We start from the raw sequence: 26,883 nt of genomic DNA on the forward strand, positions 1-26,883 counted from the left end.
TTAGTCTGCCCATCCACAGTAACCATTATCTCGTCCTCTGAGCAACACCAGGATGGGCCTAAAAAATTGTACAAAGAAAGTTTTTGATCAAGCACATTCAAATTCATGGGATAAATTTCAGTTAGTAAACTTCTTTTCTGCACATCCCTAACCCAATGATGTGCTGCCTTTTTAAGCAGGCATCGTTAGGGAGTGTGGCTAGCGAGCGCTGGCTAATTGACGTGTAACTAAGTAGCTTCGTCTACCCAGGATACTTTTTATTGATTTTCGGTCGCAGATATCAAGTTTAAAAACAAGAAAAACAAACCTGCATTAACTATGGCTGCCTCTAAACAAACTAATATAGAAGCAGCGTTTTCGGGTGGAAAATCGAAAAGAAGCAAGCAAGATCTTACAACCCCGTCTAGAGTACCGTTACCTGAAGGTTCGCTGGATAAAACAAGATGATTTGAAGAGTATCCGGGAATTATTACAGAGCAACGCGGAAAAGCTTTTCACTGTAATTGAAGAGGTAACAAGTTTATCTCATAAAATGGATGCTATCACTATAAGGATGGATAATGTGGAAAGTAGATTGGAAAAAACGGAGACAGCAGTTATAACATGCCCAAAAACATGTCTAAAAAGTCAGAAATTACAACAAGAGTTCTCTGCACAACTTGAAAATCATGAGAACCATGCAAGAAGGCGAAACATAAGACTTGTAGAATTACATGAAAATGTAGAGGGGAAAAATGAGGTAACATTTATAGAAATGCTTATTCCAAAATTAATACCACTGACATCCACATTTCCATTTGAAGTAGAAAGGGCACACAGAATTCCTATAAAAAGAAGTACTGGATATACTGGTCCAAGACCTTTAATATTCTGTGTACTGCACTATCAACAAGCATTTGAAATTTTTCAAGCCGCTAAACAAAATAAAAATTTGAGCTACAAAGATGCAAAAATCCTGTTGGTACCGGATTTTGCAAAGAGAACTGCAATTTCTTCAATTAAGACCTCAGCTTAAACAACTAGGGGCTCAATACGGTCTTTTTTACCCAGCTGTTATGCGGGTAACATATCAAAACAAATCTTTACATTTTCAAGACTCAGTAAAGTTAAAAGAATTTATTTTGCAGCAAACTATGTCAATGGAATGAGAATTCTTATTTTAAATTAAACGTACAACATGATGGATCTGTTGGTATGTTTCGTTGGAAAGGCTTTATTAATATTAATTTTATTGTTTAAAACATATCAGATTTGAAATGGCTGGGTCTTGTTTTAAGATTTAATAATATGGAGATCGTATAACTTTAAACAGTGTCCTCTGAATAAGAAAGGGTTAAATTTATACAGTTTAACTGCTAAACTTCAGAATGGAGTATAGAGCTTTCATAAGTGGAGATCTGATTGGACAGTTTCCTTTAATCCTGCCTCAATATATATTTCCAGTGAGGACGTCACTTTGGCACGATATAACTGAGTACAATATATTTTTAATCAGTTTGTTGCGATAGTTTCGAAGAAACCAAACCAGATGTATATGAACTGTTTTTGGATTGCTTTATGGTTTTTGAGTGATTATATCCAGAAGAAATGGTGGAATTGTTCCCATGAATGCTTGGATGTTTCAGTCCTAGGCGCTGAGGAACATGAAGCATTGCATATGGATAAAGAAACAAGATGGAACATTGAGAGGAAGCGTGTGCCAACCTGAGTTACGTCTCCATAACACTGCAGTACAAGGAAGGGAATAACAGTTGCTTTGTGCCATATGATTCTTCGACCCTTAATTGAACATTTACTGAATGGGTTTGGAGACATAATTTTAACTGAATTATAACATAAAATGTCTGGCATTTTATTCTTGGAGTTTTGCCATTTTACTCGTCTAAGGAATTTGGATATTACTAATAGTGCTGGGAATAATACTGTGCCTATACTACAATATTTATTGAAAATCAAGTTTCAAGTTTATTAGGATTTTATATACCGCCTATCAAGGTTATCTAAGCGGTTTTCACAATCAGGTACTCAAGCATTTTCCCTATCTGTCCCGGCGGGCTTACAATCTATCTAACGTACCTAGAGATTGTAGGGATCAGGAAAGCTGGAGTTAGTTTATGAATAACAAGTCTGGGCCAAGTGTCTTGTACTTTAAAGTCAGCCTCATAAGACGAATATTGGAAGATGAGGAGAAGTTATGAGGGTTAATATCCAAAATGTATGCAATGAAATTTAGCTTTCTTCAATAGTAATTCCTTTTTACATCTCTTTCTTTTCTGAATTAATTGTTCTGAATATGGTATAATAGATTGCATAATTTATCTGCTTTTGGGTATTTAATGAGTCATAAAAAGAAATTGGTGAGTTATTGAATTATTCAGAAAGACAATGACTAATAATATTTTAAAAGTAATGGAAGAAATCTGCTCATAATGTCTGTTATTTATGAGTCCTTTGTTTTAAGGGACTCACATTTTAACAAAAGGTTAGACAAATATTTCAACTTAATTAAGATCAATTTAATATATCATTCTAAAATAAATGATTTTATTTTTTATCCTGATCTGTTTAGATATAAGAATATAATAGGTTAGGATACTTATCTATTTAAACTAATTTAATTTGTCAATTAAGTTAATTCAGTTATCTGTCATCAATGAAAACAACGAAAATCTATATTTCTCTAATACATTATTTATATGTGCCTGGGGGAGTTTTTTGGTTGCTAGTCCTGATAAGCGCTTTCAAGTATTCATATCATTTAATGGGTTGGGGGAGAGTAAGGGAAGAGGGGTTGGGTGGGGATGTATATGGATGTGCATGAAATTGATGTCTATTCATATTAATTTTAATAATCATAAATATTTATGTTTGATTATGTTTCTGAGATTTAGAATTTACAATGGAGATTAAAATTTTCCCATTAAATGTCAATGGCCTTAATCATCAAATAAAAAAGAAGAAAATGCTGATGTATATTTCATACAAGAGACACACCTATCATTGGTGGAGTCAAAAAAGCTGAAGGGGGTTGGGTAAAACAAAGTTTCTTTGCCCCTGCAGTTGGCAAAAAAGCAGGAGTTGCTATACTAATAAATTAAGAAAGTACAGCTAATTTTAAATGAATTGATTCTGATCCCCTGGGAAGGTGGGTAAGAACATATAAGAACATAAGAAATGCCTTCACCGGATCAGACCATCTTGTCCGGCGACCCGCACACGCGGAAGCCAAGCTAGGTGTTCCCTAATGGACACCTTGTTCACCCGTATCCCTCAATGTGATTTGCAAGAAGATGTGCATCCAACTTGCCCTTGAATTCCAGAATGGTGGTCTCTGTCACAACCTCCTCCGGGAGAGCATTCCATGTGGAAATGAGCATGGGAAATAATACCCTGGAATTGTTTAATGTGTATGCTCCAAATACGAATCAAATTAATTTTTTTAAGAAGTTACTACTCCTACTGGCTGCTTCTAATTTAGTAGTGGGAGGAGATTTGAATGCTGTTATGGATACAATAATGGACAAAAAATCCAAGCAGGATTATGAAGTCGTTTGGTTTAGATAATTTGGTGAATTCTTGTGATTTGAAAGATATATGGCGGATACTTCATTTTGATGATTGGGAATTTTCTTTTTGCTCTCAAGTTCATAAATCCTTTTCAAGAATAGATTATATTTTTGTCTCAAATCAAATAGTTCAGCAAGTAACAAAAGCCGCCATAGATCCTATCATTTTATCTGATCATGGTGGTGTATGGATTGAATTTCAGTTTGATGAGCAAGATTATAGTAGGCCTGTTTGGAGATTCGATAATACATTGATTGCGGATTCAAGTTTTCTTGAAGAATTTAAATTAAAAATGATTGAATTTTTTTCAAATTAATACTTCGGAAGATATTAACATAGAAACATTATGGGATGCATTTAAGGCTACCACGAGAGATAATATTATTTCATATTCAGCATATATTAGAAAACAATTTTCTAGTTTGGAAAAAGAAATTAAACATTTGGAAGCTAAATTAGTTGATAAGTGGGAGCAAAGTACCCTACAGGCTTTAATAAAAGCAAAAGGTAAATATAATGAGTTACATAGAAACATAGAATATGACGGCAGAAAAGGGCTATAGCCCATCAAGTCTGCCCACTCTAATGACCCACCCCCCTGACTTTACTCCCTTAGAGATCCCACGTGAATGTCCCATTTTCTCTTAAAATTGGTAAGGAAGGATTTCTTTGTATTATGGAAGCTCAAATAAGGCGGGAAGATTATTGGCAAATTATCTTAAAGCGAAGAAAAGAAGAACAAAAATTATTGCTATAAAGGATGAGAAAGGAGATACACATACTAAAATTGGAAATATTTTAAATCAATTTCTAAAATTTTATAAAGACCTATATTCTTCTGAGCTTTATGAAGATAGAGGAAAAGATGGTTTAGAATTTTTGAATCTAATTGTTGGGCTGAAAATTCCTGAGCATATAAAAAAAAGTTTAGAAGAGCCTATATCATTAAAAGAAAATTTCAAATTACCCCATTTATTAAATTTATATCAGTATCAACTAACTAAGGGTTGTATCACAGGTACTATGGCAGAATCATTAACAATCGTTTTGCCAAAGCCAAATAAAGATTCAACTTTGGTTTCAAACTACAGGCCTATTTCACTAATTAATGTTGATGGAAAACTTTTAGCTAAAACATTGGCTTTATGTTTGGCTAAGGCTCTCCCTTTTATTATTGATATGCACCAAACTGGATTTGTTGCTAAGAGACATTCATCTAATAATACCAGGTTGGCTTTTCATATGTTAAATTCAACAAAAGCCATGAATGAACCAGCTTTCTCTGTGTCTTTGGATGCAGAGAAAGTTTTTGATCGGGTGGAATGATCCTTTATGTATCAAGCATTAGAATGGTTTGGTATAGGTTCTGGATTTATACAAATGATTCAAATATTGTATAGCTCCCCAACTGCAAGATTGTATATTAATAATAATTTATCAGAGCGTTTTAACTTGCGGAGGGGGGTTAGACAAGGCTGTCCATTATTTCCTTTGCTCTTTGATATTATATTAGAACCCTTGTTATTAGCTATTCAACAAGCAAAGGGGATACAGGGTATTCTTCGTACAGACTGGGAATATAAAGTCTCTGCATATGCAGATGACATACTGCTTTATTTGAGTAATCCAGACTTTCATTCCATGCTTGCTTGAGTTGATAGAGAAATTTGGAAAATTTTCAGGATATAAGATAAATTGGAGTAAATCAGAAATTTTGCCACTTAACGTACATTGTACTAAAGGACTATTTGACTCATTTTCCTTTGTATGGAAGGAAGATGGATTATAGTATTTAGGTATTTGGATTTAAAATACACTTGAAGACACAATAAAAGAGAATGAAAAACTTTTATTAAAGTAATAGAAATGTGTGAGCAATGGAATCCTTTACATCTTTCTTGGTGGGGGAGAGTTCAAACTATTAAAATGATGATATTGCCTGTGGTTTGTTACCAAATGAGTATGATACCAGTTTTTTTTCAAGGGTCCTTTTATAAAAAATTAAATGGTATTCTTACAAAATTTGTTTGGCTGGGTAAAAGACCTAGAATTGCTTTAGAATCTCTACAAAAATCAATTATGGAGGGTGGGGTAAATTACCCAAATTTTTATATTTTATGCCAGAGTATGTATTGGGTCCTCCCAGAGCTCATGGAAAATACCCCAGATTGGTTATATTTGGACTGGCGACTCATGTTTCCTTTACATTTATGTCATGTTCTCAGTATTAAGATGCCTAGAAAATATAAAGATAATAGAATATTAATGGATACGTGGAGCAGTGAATGGCCTTGTGCCTGCAGTTAAGGGAGGGGACGCGCATGGTCACCGATTGCGTTCGGCCCCTTCCCACCTACCCGAATCTATCTCCCTTCCTCCACCTTACCTTTGCGGCGCATTTTAAGGTTTGAGACTTGTTGAAAGCCGCTGCAGCGTACGTGCAGTCACGTTTGTCTATGGGCAGAAGCTTCTACTTTGATGTAACTTCCGCCCACACACGCACGCGACTACACAAACACTCTGGCAGCTTTCAACAAGCTACTCAAACATTAAAATGTGCCGTGAAGATAAGAGGGAGGGAGGGAGATGCACGGACCGCGCAAGGGGTGCCGAAGGGCATGAGGTGGCGAGAGAGAAGGGTGGATGCTGCAGGGACGGGGCAGTGAAGGGGACGGTGGTCCAGTGACGGGGACAGATTTTTTCCCCGTGTCATTCTCTAGTTGGAAGTCAATAGGTCAGCAGTATGAAGTCTTCTAGGGGTCCAGGAAGCTTTATGATGAAGAAAGCACATAGATAGCAACTTGCAGATGGTAAAGCTCTTATCATGTGAGACCAAAATATAGACATTTTTTTTATCTATTAGTTGTGAGTTTGTCAACCTCCCAAGAACAATGAGTAAAGCAATGATTGTTAAAATTTTTATTTATCAACATTTTATAAATGGAAGATGCCACATGACCTTTTGACATCAATAACGAAACAATAGAAAATAAAGATGGAGCTTTATTAACAGCATTATCTAGTAGCTTTGCTTAGCATGAGAAAGTTGTAACCACTGAAAAAAAATAAGAAGATGGTAATAAATATTTAGGGCTCCTTTAACTAAGCCACGTTAGGGCTTTAACGTGTGGTTAAGCGTGCGCTAAATTGCCACCCGCACTAGACCTTAACGCCAGCATTGAACTGGTGTTAGTTCTAGCTGCATAGCATGGGTTTAGCGCATGCTAAAATGCGTGCGCTAAAAATGCTAACGCAGCTTAGTAAAAGGAGCCCTTAGCCAGTAAGCCAGATTTCTTTTTCAGTACAACATCTCCAAAATACTGTAGATTTGTTAATTTTAATTTTAGCGTTGTGTCACAAGGGTATAAACATGGATGAAGATAATGGATTATCTAAACATTTATCTAACTCCAAGATTCCATTAAACAGAGCTTGAACTAAAATATTATTACCTTTTAAATTATATAAGGCTGATAACAAAATACCCTTTGGAGATAAAGGAGAAAATATTGAAAACTCTAAATTTAACCAAAGTGGACATTAAGGCCCTGATTCTCCAAAAGTGCGTCCCGATTTTAGGCAGCTGTAGGCGTCCTACAGCTGTCTAATCAGCCAATCAGGATGCACGTTTTTTTAAAAAAATGCTCCCCAGGCAGGCCTGAAGGCGCCTCCGGGAGCCTAGGGAGACCCGCAAGACGCCTAAGCTCACCTAAGGGCCTTAGGCGAACCTAGGTGGCCCTATGCGTCTCCCTAGTAGAGGAAGAAACCTTAAAATGTAGGCCAGCAAAATGCTGGTCTACATTATAAGTAGACGCAGCCGCTATACTTATTGCGGCAAGGGATCTCTCTGCCGCTATAAGTATAGCGGGCCGCGGCCTGTCCGATGGATGCCCCCCCCCCCGACACTACTGACCGCCCCCCCGACACTACCAACCGCCCCTCCCCCGACATTACCGATCTCCCTCCCACCCCGACACTACCGATTGATGGCAGGAGGGTGTCCAATCCCTCCTGCCCGAAGACGCACCCCCCCGCCCCCCCCCCGGCGCTAACAACCTCCAAACTAACCTGTTCTTTAGGCCAGACGGTTCTTGCCCGTCCAGCCTGTAGCCCGCCTGGTCGAAATGAGGCGGGCTCGCCCCTTCCCGGCCCATCCCGCCGAAGCCTAAGGCCTGATTGGCCCAGGCTCTAGAAGCCTGGACCAATCAGGCCTTAGGCATAGCGGGTCCGCCCATCCCCACTAAGTCTAAGGTCTGATTGGCCAATCAGGCCTTAGATTAAGTGGGGATGGGCGGACCCGCTATGCCTAAGGCCTGATTGGTCCAGACTTCTAGAGCCTGGGCCAATCAGGCCTTAGGCTTCGGCGGGATGGGCCGGGAAGGGGCGAGCCCGCCTCATTTCGACCAGGCGGGCTACAGGCTGGACGGGCAAGAACCGTCTGGCCTGAAGAACAGGTTAGTTTGGAGGTTGTTAGCGCCGGGGGGGGACGGGGGGGTGCGTCTTCGGGCAGGAGGGATTGGACACCCTCCTGCCAGCAAGCGGCAGTGTCGGGGGGGGAGGGAGATCGGTAATGTCGGAGGGGGGGCGGTTGGTAGTGTCGGAGGGGGGGGGGGCATCCGATCGGACAGGCCGCGGCCCGCTAGTGTAGGCAGATTCTGAATAGGACGCCTCTCCCGGGCGTCCTATACAGAATCAGGGCCTCGGTGTCTTGCGGGCCTCGCCTTCAATATAGGCGGCCTGCCTGGGGAGCATTTTTTTTTTTTTTTTAAACGTGCATCCCGATTGGCTGATTAGACAGCTGTAGGACGCCTACAGCTGCCTAAACTCGGGACACACTTTTGGAGAATCAGGGCCTAAGTGATTGAAGGATATATACAATGACAGGCCTGTTGCACAATGTAGGCTTTATGATATAAAATAAAATCTGAAAAATAAACTCCTGCCTTTTCTTTTGGTGCTTTAAGCTTTTTAATAGCTATTTTTGATTGTTTATTATTCCAAAGAAATAAATAAAATTTTCTCAATTGACTTATAAAAAGTATGAGGAAACAAAATCGATATGATACTTAATATAAAATTAATTTTTGGTGTTATCATAATCTTAATGGTTTCAATTCTGCTCCACCATGATAAATGGAGAGGATGCCAAGTATGAGCTAACGTTTTAACAAAGCCCAAATATCTAATACTTTTTGAAGCTCAAATCAGTTTAAAAGATTTAACTAAATCCTGATTCACATGAATATTTAAAGGAAGAGTTTCAGCCTTTTGTTGTTTAATCTTATAGCCTGAGAAAGCAGAAAAATTATTAATTAGATTAAATAGATGCGGAAGAGATGAAGTAGGGATTAAATTGTTGTACAAAAGAATGTAAAGTAGTATGTGATTTATTTGGCTGTATTTTTGTTTAAGAACATAAGAATTGCCACTACTGGGTCAGACCAGTGGTCCATTGTGCCCAGCAGTCTGCTCACGCAGCGGCCCTCAGGTCAAAGACCAGTGCCTTAACTGTGACTAGTTTTACCTGCGTATGTTCTGGTTCAGCATGAACTTGTCTAACTTTGTCTTGAATCCCTGGAGGGTGTTTTCCCTTATAACTGCCTCCGGAAGAGTATTCCAGTTTTCTACCACTCTCTGGGTGAAGAAGAACTTCCTTATGTTTGTACGGAATCTATCCCCTTTTATCTTTAGAGAGAGTGCCCTCTCGTTTTCTCTACCTTGGAAAAGGTGAACAACCTGTCTTTTATCAACCTGTCTTATCTTTTGTCTTTTGATCATGTCCCCTCTCAGTCTCCTCTTTTCAAGGGAGAAGATGCCCAGTTTCTCTAATCTCTCACTATATGGCAACTCCTCCAGCCCCTTAACCATTTTAGTCGCTCTTCTCTGGACCCTTTTGAGTAATACTGCGTCCTCCTTCATGTACAGCGACTAGTGCTGGATGCAGTATTCCAGGTGAGGGGCGTACCATGGCCTGGCACAGTAGCATGATAACCTTCTCTGATCAGTTCGTGATTCCCTTAATCATGCCTAGCATTCTGTTTGCCCTTTTCGCTGCTGCCACACATTACACGGATGGCTTCATTGACTTGTCTACAAAAACTCCCAAGTCTTTTTCCTGGGGGCTCTCTCCGAGTACAGCACCAGACAACCTGTATTTGTGCATATGATTTGTTACCGACATGCATCACCTTGCATTTACTCACATTGTTTGCCAGGGGGTTTCACAATGTCTAAGAATGTGGCAATTAGGGAACCATGCAGGAAAAGTTCTGCTGGTGGATTGTGTTGGTTTGGCTGCTGTTAGGCCTGAAAGGCCAAGGAAAAGTATGAGTAGTGTATGGAGTCCATTCATGGCTGGAGTGTAGTCTGTAATCTATGGAGTCTGTTGAGCTGTAGAGGGATAGGGTTGGATGGTTGTTGGGGTTACCTTGCTTATTTTGAATTTTTGTGGTGGTGGTGGATGGGAGGGTGAAAGAGTATGTTAAGTATTAGGTTACTTCCAATTCTTTGGGGGGAGGTTACTTATTCCTGGGGATGGTAGAGTGTTGTTTCATGTCCAGTCCTCCTCATTCCTCATGAGGGCCACTCAAAGGGCCCTTTGGCATGGCCTGCTGACGGAAGAAGCCCGCCTGTCTGCTGGCCCTTTAAGGAAGGGGAAACTTGGCACAACGTAAGTGGGAAAAAAAAACTGTTTCTATTGTCTTCTGTTAAAAAGGCAGAGTTTTAAGACTTTTTTTATTTTTTTTAATTTAGAGCTATGTTAACGGAGCTGAATGAAACAGGGTACAGCTATGGAGGCATTAACCCTCTACTTCAAGGGTTACTGTTTCAGACAGCTATGTATTTCCTGATGTTGGTTTTTGCCTGCCAGACAGGCAGATGTGATAACTCTATATTGCAAAAAGGCAAGTGAGAGACTTTGAGAGCTACATCAGTATTAGTACTGGGTGCACTCAGGTAGGTGGCTTGTTTTTTCTACCTTACTTTAAGTTATGTTCCTATTGGCATCGATCGGTTTTATTTTAATCATTTCAAAGCAGAGCACACTCAGCTTGGTCAGGGAACTTCCTGGTATCCCCCCTTTTTATTTCTTCTTTTATGATTGTCAACTGCTTTGGTACAAACTGAGGAGCTAGAGCACTGTCCAGTGTTGTAGGAGGCGGAGCTGAGAGAATAAAAATGTAGATGATGCCTTCTATACAAATCTCAGCTAGAGGAGAATAACTCACTGGTTCAAGATTCATATGCTTTACTAGAAAGAAGATTATCAAGATAATAACCTAATCTTCCTATGGAACTTTGAATGAGCATATTGTGATGTGGACTAAGTGGAACAGTGCCAAAGATTAGATAACATGAAATGCTGTCTGTACTGGTAGTGATTTAATATAAAACAATATGTTCCAGTCAGATTTGGCATGCACGAGTAGCAGCATGGCTGCTAGTAAGGGTTGAGGGAGGATACGAAAGGGAACTGCTTAACTATTCTTAATTTGAAAACTTATAATTTCTGTGATTAGTTTTACTGTCTGGAAATATCTTGTATGCCTCTCTTGCTTACACACTTGTGGTTTTTCTTGCTTCATGCCAGTGAGTACTTTTGGAGTTACCCCAGCGATAGGTGGTCTCTCAGCTGGAACAGTTGGGGAGGCATCCACGGCATTGAGCTCAGCTGCTCAGGTGGCTCTGCAGTCTCTTTCCCATGCCATGGCATCAGCAGAACAGCAGCTCCAGGTTCTGCAGGAGAAACAGCAGCAGCTGCTAAAACTTCAGCAACAGGTGAGAGGTCATTTTTTTCACATCTCTTTACTACTCCTCTGTCCCCCAACCTAGCTCACTGATTAACCGTTCCGCTTAACTGTATCCATGACATCCTGTTTGTCTGTCTTGCCTGTTTAGATTGTAAGCTCTTTCGAGCAGGGATTGTTTTCTTACTCTTTGTGACTGTGCAGTGCTGTATGCGTCTGGTAGCGCTATAGAAATAATTAATAATAGTAGTAGTAATACTTATTTAAAGACAAAAAAACAGTTTAAGGAGAGTTATAAGCAAAATATATAAGCAATGATATTCATTTCAGTGTAATAGGTGTGCCATTCTAGCCAAGCGAGTTAGCTCCCCATAAACGTGAGCCATCTGCAGAAGGAATCCATTCTGGATTTTCTCTGAGCTCTACTGCCACCTGCAGTTTTTCACGTCTGCAAGTGAGCCGGAAGGAACGTTTCTGTTCTGCTCTTTTTCTTATTTTATTCAGTGTTTTAGACCTTTATTTGGTGTTTTATGTGCTTGGAGTACAGAATGACATGGTGACAAAATTCATAACCATTCCCGTCTCCACGGATAACCATAGAAAACAATTCTGTGCCATTCTTTAGTGTCTATCTCAACATCAGTGTTATACCAGCATTCTTCAATGCAAGGCTTGAGGGTCGGTGGTTGTGCCCATTCATACTCTGATTCTTCCCTCTCTCCTTAAAGAATGGAATGGAAATGGTTTCCTGCAGTTATCCTCAGGGATGGGAATGGTGATGAAGCTTTCACCTTGGTCACAGCTCTGCCAGCAGAGAGAAGAAGCAGATTATCCCAGGACAAGCAGGCAGCATATTCTCAACAGGTGAGTGCAGCAGACAGCCTTGCAAGCAGACTTGCTTGAAGATCTTTGTAAGAGCTTACGAGTGCTGCATCGTTCATGCGGGAGTGCCTTCATGCCCGAGTTAGGGCGCGCGTCTCCTGTGAGGTACCTCAGTTCAACGTTTTCCGCAGAGCCGAGAATCCTCTTCACTTCAGCTCTGCAACTCTTCGTTGCCTTCTCGCACCGCGGCTTTGTTATTTTCTAGGTCGCTGTGCCCGTGTGTCTTTTATCTATTTTTCTTTATAAAGAAAAAAAAAAAAAATTTTCTTGTTTCTTTTTTGGCTGGCGGCCTTTCGGCCTAGGCCTGGCCGCTGAACCTCGTTCTTTCGTCAGTCTTTATTTTTTCTATGTCCCGGCCTCTTACCGGGTTCAAAAAGTATAGCCAGTGGGGCAGGGTAATTTCAATCACCGACCCTCATCGTTGATGTATTGTTTGCCTGGGTCCCGAACATTGCCCTGACACTTGTTCGCATTCTGCTACCCTTCAACTTCGAGCCCTTCGTCTTCATCTATTTGGCACTATGGAGCAGTCTGCTGAGAGGGTCTCGACCTTGGCTTCGGGGACGGCCTTGACTTCCAAGACCTCGACCCCGACACCCGTGGTTGCCTCGACCAAGGCCTCGACCTCGACAACTTCGGTCTCGAATGCTTCGACTGCAGTCCTTCATCTGTGGGTAAGTCTCCTGTTTCTCCTTCAGGTACCCTTCCTAAGAAGCCTCCAGAGTCTCAGGCATCCCAGGCCTTGCCTACGGTCCTGCCAGCCTCTTCGAGACCTCCAGCTAAGCGTGCCTCCAAACATAGGGAATACTCATCCTCGAGATCGCCCTCTTTGGAGTGCACTGCTGCACCTTCGAGACCTGATCCTTTCGTCTCGGTGCTTATGTTCGAGGACATATTGAAAGCCATTCTGACCACTCAGATTTCCTCGGTCATGGCTCAGCTCCTTCCGGCCTCGACCCTGCTTCCTATGAGCCAGCATGAGCCTCCTGTTGAAGCACCTCGAGGCAAGCCTCGGAATTCTCGTCGCTTATCATCCAGTGACTCTTCGCCTCCTTCTGGGACAGAGTCTCCTGAACCTCGATCGAGGCATCCCTCGAGGCATTCGAGGCATCTTGCTTCCAAGCGCAGTCAGGAGTCTTTTCTCAAGCAAAAGACCTCTCCTCTTCCAGATACTGAGTCTTCTATGCTTCTTTTATCAAAGGCCGTCGAGACTTCTTCAAAACCTGAACATAAGTCTCGGTCTCACAAGGCTTTTACACCGGCTGCTTCTCCTCGAAGTCCATCCAGGTCGAAGACTCCTTCGTCGAGATCGCTTCCAAGGGAGCCTTCTCCTCCTGCCTCGACCCACTCTGTTCCTTAGACCCGAGGGACTTTACCATCAAGGCTTCTTAAGCGCAAGCACTCTCTGACTCCTCCTGTCACAGGTAGTGGCGCTTCTTCGGTGACCATGCTGCTGGATTCTGAGCCTCCTTCTCAATATTCCAGAGAGGCTCCTAAGTCTCGCTCTCCTCCTGAGGGTCCATCTACCTCGAAGTCTGCTTCATTTGCGAGAGTTGTCTTTGACATGGGGAAAGCTCTTCAGCTGGATCTCCACGCTGATTCCAAGTACACTCCTGAGTACTTCGCCGACATTGAGTAACCTCATCCACCCAAGGAGACATTGAGGCTTCCTATGACAACTGTCTTAAAGCAAACTTTACCCAGGAATATGGAAACACCTTATTCAATTACGGCCATACCATCTAAGCTGGAATCCAGGTAAGTAGTATAATGAGTATACCTCATGTCAAAATGATTGACAGCTGTCAAAGATAAGGATCGACCAATCAGTGTTCACTTCTGGATTAAGCCCTGCCCACTCTACACCCAAACCCTGCCCATGACCCACCCACTCCGCACCCACTTTTCCCTTAGCTCTGACCAGACCCGCCCACACCACACCCACTTTTCCCTCAGCCCTGCCCAGTCCCACCCACACCACGCCCCTTCTGCCCATGCCCCGCCCCTCCCATAGTAATGAATGGTGGTGGCCCCGCCCATGCCCTCCGCCCTGTCTCCATTCCACATCAATGGAAATGCACTTTCTGATTACGTCACCGGAAATGGGGGCATGTTTGACCTTGGAAATACACTTTTCTGATGAGACGGAAATGCATTTTCTAATGATGTTACCGGAAACAGATTTAATCAAAGCCCCAGGAAATGATGTGGCCAGTAAAAAGAGTGTCTCTATTTTAACAGTTTTTTAGTTAAAAGACCGGTTTTAAGATCTCATGGTTAGAGCAATGCACGGTGCAGATCACAAAAGAAAAGACATTTTACAAATTCTTTCCTGTTTTTTAAAAACAGATGCCAGGTTTTAAGAGCAGTGCAGAAACAGCTTAGAAAAGGCTGAATTTCTATTTTCTTTCCTGGTTTTTAACAAACACTTTCAGTAGGAATTCTGAGTTAATGGTTTTGGGGGTGGGCAACTCCCAGATTGTAATGGTGACAGCTGATAAGCTGGCTATCATAAAGGTTCTTTCAGCCCCTCTGATAAAACCAAGCAGGGAAGGGAGAGGTGTGTTTAAACCTGTCATAGTGACGTATGCCCTGGCTCTTTACAAAACAGGAAAATTTTTTAAAAAAAAAGTTTTCACAGCTGTTATCAACAGAAATAAAAGTTCTCAAAACCGTCAAACAAAATTGGTGCCACAAAAAAGTGTCTTTATTTTAACAGTTTTTAGTTAAAAGACAGGTTTTAAAAGCTCATGGTTAGAGCAATGCACAAGTCGATCGCAAATTGTTTCCTGTTTTTTAAAACAAACTAGGTTTTAAGAGCACTGCACAACCAACTTAGAAGAGATAAAAGACATACAGCTGCTTTTTTCTTTCCTGGTTTTTAACAGACAGTACTAAAACTTGAGTTAATGGCTGTGGGGATGGGCAATACCCAGATTGTCATGGTGATGGCTGATAAGCTGGTTATCATAAAAGGTTCTTTCAGCCCCCCTCCCCCCCGATAAAACCAAGGGAAGAGGGGCAGGGGGAGGTGTCTTTTAAACATGTCTGAACATGCCCAAGCTCCCTGGTGTTGTCATAGTGACGTATGCCCTGTCTCTTTAACAATCTGAAAAAAAAAAACTGTTCCTATTGTCCTCTGTTAAAAAGGCAGAGTTTTAAGACTTTTTTCTATTTTTTTATTTAGAGCTATGTTAACGGAGCTGAATGAAACAGGGTACAGCTATGGAGGCATTAACCTTCTACTTCAAGAGGCTAGAAAGAGCGATATTATATTTCGAAGTCAAAACACATACAATTTTACACAGACCTGCTAGAATCCATTTTAAAAGAAATAAAACAATGGTGTCAGAAGTTGACAGCCAGTGACAAAAGTGACTTAGTCAACTAGTCAGCCTTTGCTCGTTATAACAAAGGTTACAAATACATCTTAATGGTAATAGATATCCTGTCAAAATATTCAGGGGGCCATGAGTTTAAAAACAAAAAACGGTCATGAAGTTACCATAACCTTTGAAACAATATTTAATTTAGGGCGTGCACCTGAAAAACTTCAAAACAGACATGGGTAAAGAAATTTTAAACAAGTTTCCAAAGATTTTATTAAAACAAAAAGGTGTTTAGTATATTGTGACCCATAATGATATTAAAGCAGCTGTAGTGGAAAGATTTAACAGAACTTTAAAATCCAAAATATGGCGCTTTTTTGACATCTCACAACCCCTTTACTTATCAAGACATGCTGCAGGCTATAGTGCACAGCTATAATTATAGTTTTCACAGAACGATACAGGCGAGGCCTGTAGATGTGACACCCTCAAACTCTTTGCAGGTTTGGAAAACAGTCTTCGGCAGTAACATCAAGGATCTCTTAAAGAAAGGAGACCATGTGAGGCTGTCAAAAGTTAAAGGAAAATTTGAGAAAGGTTACGAGCAAACATGAACGGATGAGATATTTATAATAAAAGATGTTTTAAACAGGGGTCAGAGAATAACATACAAGATACAGGATTACGATAGCAAAGCTATACAAGGTTCTTTTTATCATGAAGAATTACTAAAAGTCAAGCCGCTACAGGACAGAATATACTGTATCAAAAAGGTTCTAAAGGTAAAAGGAGGGAGTAAGAACAAAATTTGTCTTGTGAAATGGAAGGGGTGGCTTGATAAAGCCAGGGATGTTTAAGCATGAAAAAAAAACCAACTGCCTGATCACGTCCCGGCCCCCTGGTGTTGTCATAGTGACGTATGCCTTAGCTCTTTAACAAACAGCTGTTAACATCAGAAATAAAAGTTCTCAAACCGTCAAACAAAATGACTGCCACAAAGGCACGTAGATTGAATTACTTTCTTAAAGATCGTGATGTAGAAAAGGAGGGTTACCCGATGACAGAAAAACTGTACGAATCAGATAAAGAAAACATGGACCCCTTTAACACACAGGTAACTGAAAAAAGGCCTACCAAGAGGTCTCGTAACTTTCTTAAAGACTGTAATGCAGAGAAAGAGGTTTACCCACTGGCTGAAAAACCAATTGACGCGACGGCAGATACCGGGGAGCATACACATGAATAGGTTCTGAAATACAAGTTTCCAGACGCCCAAAAGCTATATGATTCGGACACAGAAAATGAAGATGCAGGTTATGAACTACCATAGGATAATACTTCGGATATAGAGCTTTATGAAGCCGCAGCAGATGCCGAAGCGACAGACATGTTGGAAAAGCCTGGATCTTCCATGGTAAGAGAGAAAGAGACACACACACACTTTTCATTGACAGGGGTCGGTGTTGAGGAATTTATGAAGCTGAATGTGTTCGTGTTTTTTTAAAAAGGAAAATTTTATTTTCTGTTTTTTTTTTTGTAGGGAAGTGGTGGCTCTTCGCGATCACAGAAACCTGCAGGAAGTGCATATTCTGATGACGTAAGTGGAAACAATGTAAATGAAGTGCCGGGAATATACACACACACACACACTCTCTCACACACTCGCACTCTCACACAGACACACACACTCACACTCTCACACAGACACACACTCGCACACACACAGACAGAAATATACACAAGACCCTTGAATCCCCATTTTCTTGTTTCCATCAGAATGTGCACTTCCTATAGGACAGGCACTCCCATTTCCGCTAAAGTCATCAGAAAGCGTATTTCTGGGGTCAAACACGCCCCATTTATGGTGACATCATCAAAAAGTGCATTTCTGGTGACTTGTCTATGGCCTCTGTTACAGATACATATCGTTTGCCATATTGAGTCATTTTAGATATCAAAATGACCCCTATGTGCCTAGAACCTAGCTCCTTATAACCTGTCACACCTTCTATTGTTTTAGTTTGGGTTGTTAATTCACGTGGCAAGCCATTCCTAAAACACACCATACAATTGTAATTTTAAAAAATCTTTATTTTACATCAATAAATGTTTTAAACTTTTATACAAACAAACAAAACAAGCAGTTACATACTAAATTTCTGTCAATCCCAAGAAAAACATGTTTTAAAAAACATTTCTTTTGATGAATGATTTATAATCGGTTTCACAGATTAAATCACTTACAATCTCTACATATTCACCATCTCTCATGAAATTGACCAATCTATTGAGTAGTCGTGGCCCGTTTATAGAGGTCTTAATATCTCTGATTAAATCAATGATTATATTAATGCTTTCATTACAAAGCATCAGTATTTTCATTTTATAGCCTACAAAAGTGACTACATTTACCACACGTTCCAGGCACAGCATGTCACAAGCTTTCCTGCGTTTCTGTTGTATATCCTTTTGCCCCCATATCATGCAATCATGATGTTTTTGCCCCCCAGCTCGTATTAAGCAGGCTCCACAATCTTCTTCCTTCACGCTTTGCAGACATTTATTTATAATGCAGTATACAGGTACCTTTATAACTGATTTAAGTTCTAGTGGTGTTTTGGAAAGTCGTATGCTAGTCCACCAACCATAATCACAAGTATCTTCAGGTCTTAATTTTAGTTTATGTTCAATCACCGCTGTTTCTCTTTGAAACGAGCAGAATAAACACAAACAGGATAGATTTATCATCGGCATGTACACCTTGTCCGCAGGTTTCTGTGATCGCAAAGAGCTGCCACTTCCCTACAAAAAAAAACCAAACAGAAAATAAAATTTTCCTTTTTAAAACACACGAACACATTCAGCTCAACACTGACCATGTCAATGAAAAGTGTGTGTGTCTCTCTCTCTTACCGTGGAAGATCCAGGCTTTTCCATCATGTCTGTTGCTTCGGTGTCTGCTGCGGCTTCATAAAGCTCTATATCTAAAGTATTATCCTCTGGTAGTTCATAACCTGCATCTTCATTTTCTGTGTCCGAATCATATAGCTTTTGGGCATCTGGAAACTTGTATTTCAGAACCTGTTAATTCGTGTGTATGCTCCCTGGTATCTGCCATCGCGTCAATCGGTTTTTCAGCCAGTGGGTAACCCTCTTTCTCTGCATTACAGTCTTTAAGAAAGTTACGAGACCTCTTGGTAGGCCTTTTTTCAGTTACCTGTGTGTTAAAGGGGTCCATGTTTTCTTTGTCTGATTCGTACAGTTTTTCTGTCATTGGGTAACCCTCCTTTTCTACATCACGATCTTTAAGAAAGTAACTCAATCTACGTGCCTTTGTGGCAGTCATTTTGTTTGACAGTTTGAGAACTTTTATTTCTGATGTTAACAGCTGTTTGTTAAAGAGCTAAGGCATATGTCACTATGATAACACCAGGGGGCTGGGACATGTTCAGGCAGTTGTTTTTTTTTTCATGCTTAAACATCCCTGGCTTTTGAGCATGGGAATTGCTTTATCAAGCCACCCCTTCCATTTCACAAGACAAATTTTGTTCTTACCCCCTCCTTTTACCTTTAGAATGTTTTTGATACAGTATATTCTGTCCTGTAGCAGCTTGACTTTTAGTAATTCTTCAGGATAAAAAGAACCTTGTATAGCTTCGCTATCGTAATCCGGTATCTTGTATGTTGTTCTCTGACCTCTGTTTAAAACATCTTTTATTATAAATATCTCATCCGTCCATGTTTGCTCGTAACCTTTCTCAAAATTTCCTTTAACTTTTGACAGCCTTGTTTAAGAGATCCTTGTAGTTACTGCCGTAGACTGTTTTCCAAACCTGCAAAGAGTTTGAGGGTGTCACATCTACAGGCCTTGCCTGTATCGTTCTGTGAAATCTATAATTATAGCTGTGCACTATAGCCTGCAGCATGTCTTGATAAGTAAAGGGGTTGTGAGATGTCAAAAAAGCGCCATATTTTGGATTTTAAAGTTCTGTTAAATCTTTCCACTACATCTGCTTTAATATCATTATGGGTCACAATATGGCGAACACCTTTTTGTTTTAATAAAATCTTCAGAGACTTGTTTAAAATTTCTTTACCCTTGTCTGTTTTGAAATTTTTCAGGTGCACGCCCTAAATTAAATATTGTTGCAAAGGTTATGGTAACTTCATGACTGTTTTTTGTTTATAAACTCACGGTCCCCTGCATATTTTGATAGGATATCTATTACCATTAAGATGTATTTGTAACCTTTGTTATAACGAGCAAAGGCTGACTAGTCGACTAAGTCACTTTTGCCACTGGCTGTCAACTTCTGACACCATTGTTATATTTCTTTTAAAATGGATTTTAGCAGGTCTGTGTAAAATTGTATGTGTTTTGACTTCGAACTGTAATATCGCTCTTTCTAGCCTCTTGAAGTAGAGGGTTAATGCCTCCATAGCTATACCCTGTTTCATTCAGCTCCGTTAACATAGCTCTAAATTAAAAAAAATAAAAAAAAAGTCTTAAAACTCTGCCTTTTTAACAGAAGACAATAGGAACAGTTTTTTTTTCCAGATTGTTAAAGAGACAGGGCATACGTCACTATGACAACACCAGGGGGCTTGGGCATGTTCAGACATGTTTAAAGACACCTCCCCCTCTTCCCTTGGTTTTATCAAGGGGGGGGGGCAGAAAGAACCTTTTATGATAACCAGCTTATCAGCCATCACCATGAAAATCTGGGTGTTGCCCATCCCTACAGCCATTAACTCAGGTTTTGGTACTGTCTGTTAAAAACCAGGAAAGAAAAAAACAGCTGTATGTCTTTTATCTCTTCTGAGTTGGTTGTGCAGTGCTCTTAAAACCTAGTCTGTTTTAAAAAACAGGAAAGAATTTGCGATCGACTTGTGCATTGCTCTAACCATGAGCTTTTAAAACCTGTCTTTTAACTAAAAACTGTTAAAATAAAGATACTTTTTTGTGGCAGTCATTTTGTTTGACGGTTTTGAGAACTTTTATTTCTGATGCTAACAGCTGTGAGAACTTTTTTTTTTAATTTTTCTGTTTTGTAAAGAGCCAGGGCATACGTCACTATGACAGGTTTAAGCACACCTCCCCCTCCCCCGCTGAAAGAACCTTTATGATAACCAGGTTATCAGCTGTCACCATGACATTCTGGGAGTTGCCCACCCCCACAACCATTAACTCAGAATTCCTACTGAAAGTGTTTGTTAAAAACCAGGAAAGAAAAAAGAAATGCAGCCTTTTCTAAGCTGTTTCTGCACTGCTCTTAAAACCTGGCGTCTTTAAAAAACAGGAATGAATTTGTAAAATGTCTTTTCTTTTGTGATCTGCCCCGTGCATTGCTCTAACCATGAGATCTTAAAACCGGTCTTTTAACTAAAAAACTGTTAAAATACAGATACTCTTTTTTCTGGCCACATCATTTTCTGGAGCTTCGATTAAATCTGTTTCCGGTAACATTATCAGAAATTGCATTTCCGTCTCATCAGAAAAGCGCATTTCTGGCGCTTCATTTACCCTGTTTCCACTGACTTAGAGAAGCGCATTTCCAGTGCTTCATTTACCCTGTTTCCGCCTACGTCATCAGAATGTGCACTTCTGGTAGGGCAGGGACTCCCATTTCCGGTGATATCATCAGAAAGCGTATTTCCAGGGTCAAACACCCCCCCATTTCCGGTGATGTGGCACGGGGCGAGGCATGGGGCGCGGGGCATAGGTGGGGCCACCACCATTCATTACTATGGGGGCGGGGCTACCACCATTCATTCCTATGGGAGGGGCGGGGTATGGCAGAGAGTGGGCGGGTCATGGGCAGAAGGGGCGTGGTGTGGGCAGGGTCTGGGCAGGGCTAAGGGAAAACTGGGTGTAGAGTGGGTGGGGTATGGGTAAAAGTGGGTGGAGAGTGGGCATGGTGTGGGCAGGGCCTAACCCGGAAGTGAACACTGATTGGTCGATCCTTATCTTTGACAGCTATCAATCATTTTGACATGATGTGTACCCATTATACTACTCAGGTATCGCACTGTACCTTGTAAGGGATTTGAGAAATCCCAATTATCTCACCTGTCCTTGGTTGTGGAATCTTCATTAAAAAAAGCTCAACCATCTAAGCTTTACGTTGCGGTTCCTCCAGGCAGAGAGGGCCGTACCATTGACAAGTTTGGCCGTCGGTTATATCAGAATTCCATGATGGTAAATAGAATTTTCAATTACAATTACATTTTCACTGCTTATTTTAATCACTTCCTCAAAATAATGCCTAAGTTTTATCCGGCTCTTGAGGAACAGTGTCTTCCATAATTCAAACAAATTATTCGAACTCTGTCACAACTTCGACTCTTCATGCTGCAAGCCACATATGATACCTTTGAATTCTTTGCCAGAGTTTCTGCTTTTGCAGTAGCCATGCGTCACCTCGCTTGGCTCCGCATTGTTGATATGGATTCCAATTTGCAGGACCATCTAGCGAACTTGCCTTGCTAGGGAAATGAGCTTTTTGATGATTACATTGAAGCTGCTACAAAGCGCCTATCTGAACATGAGCGCTCTTTTGCTTCCTTGATTAGGCCGAAGCCTAAAACTCCTCCTGCTCGGCCATACAAGCATCCACCACATCGTTATCCTCAAAAAACGATATCAACTTTCTCCAGGCCTCTGCCTAAATGACTGCCGCAGCAACAATGACAGCAAAAAGCTCAGACTCCTGCTGCGGCTAAATCAGCTCCGTCTTTTTGACATTCCCAGTCTGAGCATACCATTTTTATCACCAGTGGGAGATGATCACCTCAGAGCTCTGGGTTCTCACCATCTTTTGGGAGGGATACTCACTTCACTTTCTTCAGGTGCCTCCAGATCTCCCTCCAAGAGAGTGTCCTTCCAATTCGTCACAACTTCCCCTTCTTCTTCAGGAAGCTCAGGCTATTCTTCGCCTTCGAGCTGTCGAGGAGGTTGCGTGGAACCAACGGGACATGGGCTTTTATTCCCATTATTTTCTAGTCCCAAAGAAGACAGGGGATTTGTGACCCATTCTGGACCTCGGAGCCCTCAACAAATTTCTAGTCAAAGAGAAGTTTTGGATGCTTTCTTTACCAACTTTGTATTCCATGATGAAACAGGGGGATGCTCTCTGGATCTCAAAGAGGCTTACACTCAAATCCCGATTCATCCAACCTCTCGCAAATATTTAAGATTTCGGGTGGGGAATCTTCATCTACAATACAGAGTTCTTCCTTTTGGACTCGCCTCATCCCCCAGAGTCTTCATGAAGTGTCTGGTGGTGGTAGCTGCAGCCTTCTGTACCCAGGGTCTTCAAGTTTTTCCATACCTGGACGACTGGCTCGTCAAAACCCCCTCTCCATAAGGGGTTATTGCAGCGACCCGACAGATTACAAATCTTTCTTTGACGTCCAGCTGCTCGAGAAGGGCACTCATGCCTCTCTAGAATATATGCTTGTCTCGGTCAATGATGAACTCCACACTTACCCATTGGGCATCTTATTACTATTCCGCCCACCCACCTCTTGGAACAACTCCTCCAATCTCGTCTTTGAGGCTATAACAAACGCCTTTCTTAAATTTCAAAGACTACTGATTGTTGGTGATATTAATCTCCACCTTGATGACACCAACAGCAAGGACACAATCGAATTTAACAACTTCCTTACCTCTCTAGGTTTTCCCTCACCTACCTCTTCTCCAACCCACAAAAAAGGACATACACTAGACTTCACCACTTTCCTCGACCTTACTGCCTTCAAAACTTCAACCGATGACACCCGTTGAGAACAAGTCCCTTGGTCTGACCACTTCTTAGGGTCACACCTTGAATCCCCATCCCATTCCTCCCATTCAATAATCTTCCGCAAGAAAATTTCAAGTAATCTTTTCTGGTCCAAATTTCTCAACCAACTCTCCTCCAATCCTAAGCCTACAGACTCTGAATCTTGCTGGTGCAATTGGATCTCCCTCTCCGAATCCATCTATCATTCCCTCGCTCCAATATCCACAAAAACCATCTCCTACCCCCGAAAGGCCCCTTGGTATCTACCGCTCCATAGAGAGCTGAAACAGAAATGTCGCACTTTGGAGCGCAAATGGAAAAAATCTAAATCCCCCTCAGATAGACAGACCTGGAGGGTCAATATTAAACTTTACAATTCATTACTAAAAAAAGCCAGGAAGAATTTCTTCGGAGATAAAATCTCCAGATCCAACAACCAGATCAGTGCGTTGTTTAACATTTGGCGCTCCTTAACTACAAAAATGGACCCATCCTTGCTCCCCTCGTCTCTATCAGCAGATGCCCTTGCAAAATTCTTCAATGAAAAGGTTACCACCCTAAGATGCTCCTTCCCGCCTACAGTCTTCTACAACTCCATAATCTCTACTGACCTCAACCCTTCCCTACCTATCTCCAATCCCATTCCAGCCGACAGATCCTGGACCGTTTTTGAGCTTGTTTCCGAATTGCAAGTCTCCAAACTCTGCCTCAAACTAAAAACTTGCAAATGAACCTTGGATCCTTTCCCCTCCTACCTATTCGAGAATATCTCTACACAGGCCATCGCTTCCCTCACCAAACTTATAAAAGATGCTCTAACATCGGGCCTTTTCTCCTCTGAAATGGGACATATTGCACTAACCCCTCTACTGAAAAAGACCAACCTTGACCCTTCTATACCCTCCAATTACCGTCCAATAGCAAATATCCCTCTCCTAACCAAGATGTTAGAATCCATCATATCCACTCAACTCTCATCCTACCTAGAAAGATTCTCTATTCTCCTACCCCACCAATTCGGCTTCAGACCCAGCTTCAGCACCGAATCCCTATTAGCCTCACTAATCTCTAAGGTACAACAACTTCATTTTCGCAATAAATTCGCTGTACTTCTACAGTTCGACCTCTCCGCAGCTTTCAACGTCGTCCATCATGATATCCTAATTTTCCAACTCTCTGAAATAGGCATAAGTTCCACAGTCCTAGACTGGTTTTTGAAATTCCTACGCTTACGCTCCTACACCGTTAACATAAACGGTACCTCATCCCCTCCCTGGAAGCTGATATGTGGAGTCCCGCAAGGCTCACCCCTCACCCCTCTTTCAATATTTACATGTCCTCTTTGAAACTCCTTCATCTATCCCCCTGGAAACTCTCTACACCTATGCTGACGATATCCTCATCCTCATCCTCCTTGAGACCGACTCGAACCTCACTAACCTCGCTGAGAACATATCCGCATGTATAATGAACCTTCAATCCTGGGCACATTCTGTACAAATGAAATTGAACGAGTCCAAAACAAATCTACTTTGGCTCGGCCCAATATTAGGTCATTTACCCACCTCCATCCCATTATCTTCTGGCTCCACTCTTTTGCTTGAGTTTTCAAGCAAAATCCTTGGCATCATCATAGACTCCTCTCTCTCCTTCAATGACCACCTCAACTTCTTGGTAAAAAAATGCTTCTTTAAGAACATAAGAAGTTGCCTCCGCTGGGGCAGACCAGAGGTCCATCCTGCCCAGCGGTCCACTCCCGCGGCGGCCCATCAGGCCCACTGCCTGAACAGTGGTCTCTGACTAATTTTGTAATTTACCTCTAATCCTGTCCCTATAACCTTACCTCTACTCCTATCTGTACCCCTCAATCCCTTTGTCCTCTAGGTACCTGTCCAGACCTTCTTTGAAGCCCTGTAGCGTACTTCTGCCTATCACATCCTCCGGCTGCGCGTTCCATGTATCCACCACCCTCTGGGTGAAAAAGAACTTCCTGGCGTTTGTTCTAAACCTTTCAATTTCTCTGAGTGCCCCCTTGTACCTGTGGTTCCCCTTAGTTTGAAAAATCTGTCCCTATCCACTTTTTCTATGCCCTTCATGATCTTGAAGGTTTCTATCATGTCTCCCCCGAGTCGTCGCTTTTCCAGGGAGAAAAGCCCCAGCTTTTTCAGTCTGTCAGTATATGAGAGGTTCCCCATACCTTTTATTAGCTTAGTTGCTCTTCTCTGGACTCTCTCAAGTACCGCCATGTCTTTCTTGAGGTACGGCGACCAGTACTGGACACAGTACTCCAGGTGCGGGTGCACCATTGCATGATACAGTGGCAGGATGACTTCCTTCGTCCTGGTTGTGATACCTTTCTTAATGATACCCAACATTTTGTTCGCTTTCCTTGAGGCTGTGGCGCATTGCGCCGACGCCTTCAATATTATGTCCACCATCACTCCCAGGTCTCTTTCAAGGTTGCTCACCCCTAGTGGTGATCCCCCCATCTTGTAAGTGAACATCGGGTTCTTTTTCCCAATATGCATGAACTTGCATTTCCCTATGTTGAAGCTCATTTGCCACTTTTTGGCCCACTCTTCCAGCATTGTCAGATCTTTTTGGAGGTCTTCGCAGTCCTCCATGGTTATGACCCTGCTGTATAATTTAGTGTCATCCGCAAATTTAATAATCTCATATTTTGTTCCCGCCTCCAGGTCGTTAATAAATATATTGAACAGGAGCAGTCCCAGCACCGACCCCTGTGGAACTCCGCTCATGACCCTTTGCCAATCTGAGTAATGGCCCTTTACTCCAACCCTCTGTTTCCTGTCCTCGAGCCAGTTTTTGATCCATCGGTGGACCTCCCCTTACACCCCGTGGTTCCATAGCTTCCTTAGCAGTCTTTCATGTGGTCTTGTCGAAGGCTTTTTGGAAGTCAAGGTAAATGATGTCTATGGATTCCCCTCTATCCACCTGGCTGTTCACCCCCTCAAAGAAGTATAATAAGTTCGTGAGGCATGACCTGCCCTTGCAGAAGCCATGTTGGCTTGACTTTAGCTGCCCATTGTTTTCGATGTGTTCCCATATGCTGTCTTTAATCAGCACTTCCATCATCTTTCCAGGGACCAAGGTCAAGCTCACTGGCCTGTAGTTTCCGGGGTCTCCCCTTGAGCCTTTCTTGAAGATGGGCGTGACATTTGCTATTTTCCAGTCCTCTGGGATCTCTCCAGTTTTTAGGGATAGGTTGCATATTTGTCGAAGTGGCTCAGCTATTTCGTTCTGTAGTTCCTTGAGTACCCTTGGGTGAATGCCGTCCGGTCCTGGCGATTTGTCGCACTTTAGCCTGTCTATCTGCCTGAGGACATCCATCTTGCTCACCTCTAGTTGGACCAGATTTTCATCCTGATCTCCTTTTCCGATCTCCTCGGGTTCCGGAATGTTGGTTGTGTCCTCCATTGTGAAAACTGATGTGAAGAACTCATTTAACCTGTCCGCTATCTCCTTTTCCTCTTTTACCACTCCCTTTCTGTCTCCATCATCCAAGTGTCCTACTTCCTCCCTAGCTGGTTGCTTCCCCTTGACATACCT

General features: G+C 41.7%; 1 protein-coding gene across 4 annotated transcripts in view; it reads left to right on the forward strand.

Annotated features, from left to right (window-relative positions):
- Window positions 1-26,883, forward strand: part of BIRC6 (baculoviral IAP repeat containing 6) — a 1,530,571-nt gene that overhangs the window by 585,731 nt on the left and 917,957 nt on the right. For all 4 annotated transcript variants that reach the window (XM_033935681.1, XM_033935678.1, XM_033935679.1 and 1 more), the window contains one exon: window positions 11,159-11,346. In XM_033935681.1, the coding sequence (XP_033791572.1) occupies window positions 11,159-11,346 (188 nt within the window). The remainder of the gene's footprint in view (window positions 1-11,158; window positions 11,347-26,883) is intronic.

Source organism: Geotrypetes seraphini, chromosome 3 (assembly GCF_902459505.1).
Source record: "Geotrypetes seraphini chromosome 3, aGeoSer1.1, whole genome shotgun sequence".
Classification (NCBI taxonomy): domain Eukaryota; kingdom Metazoa; phylum Chordata; class Amphibia; order Gymnophiona; family Dermophiidae; genus Geotrypetes; species Geotrypetes seraphini.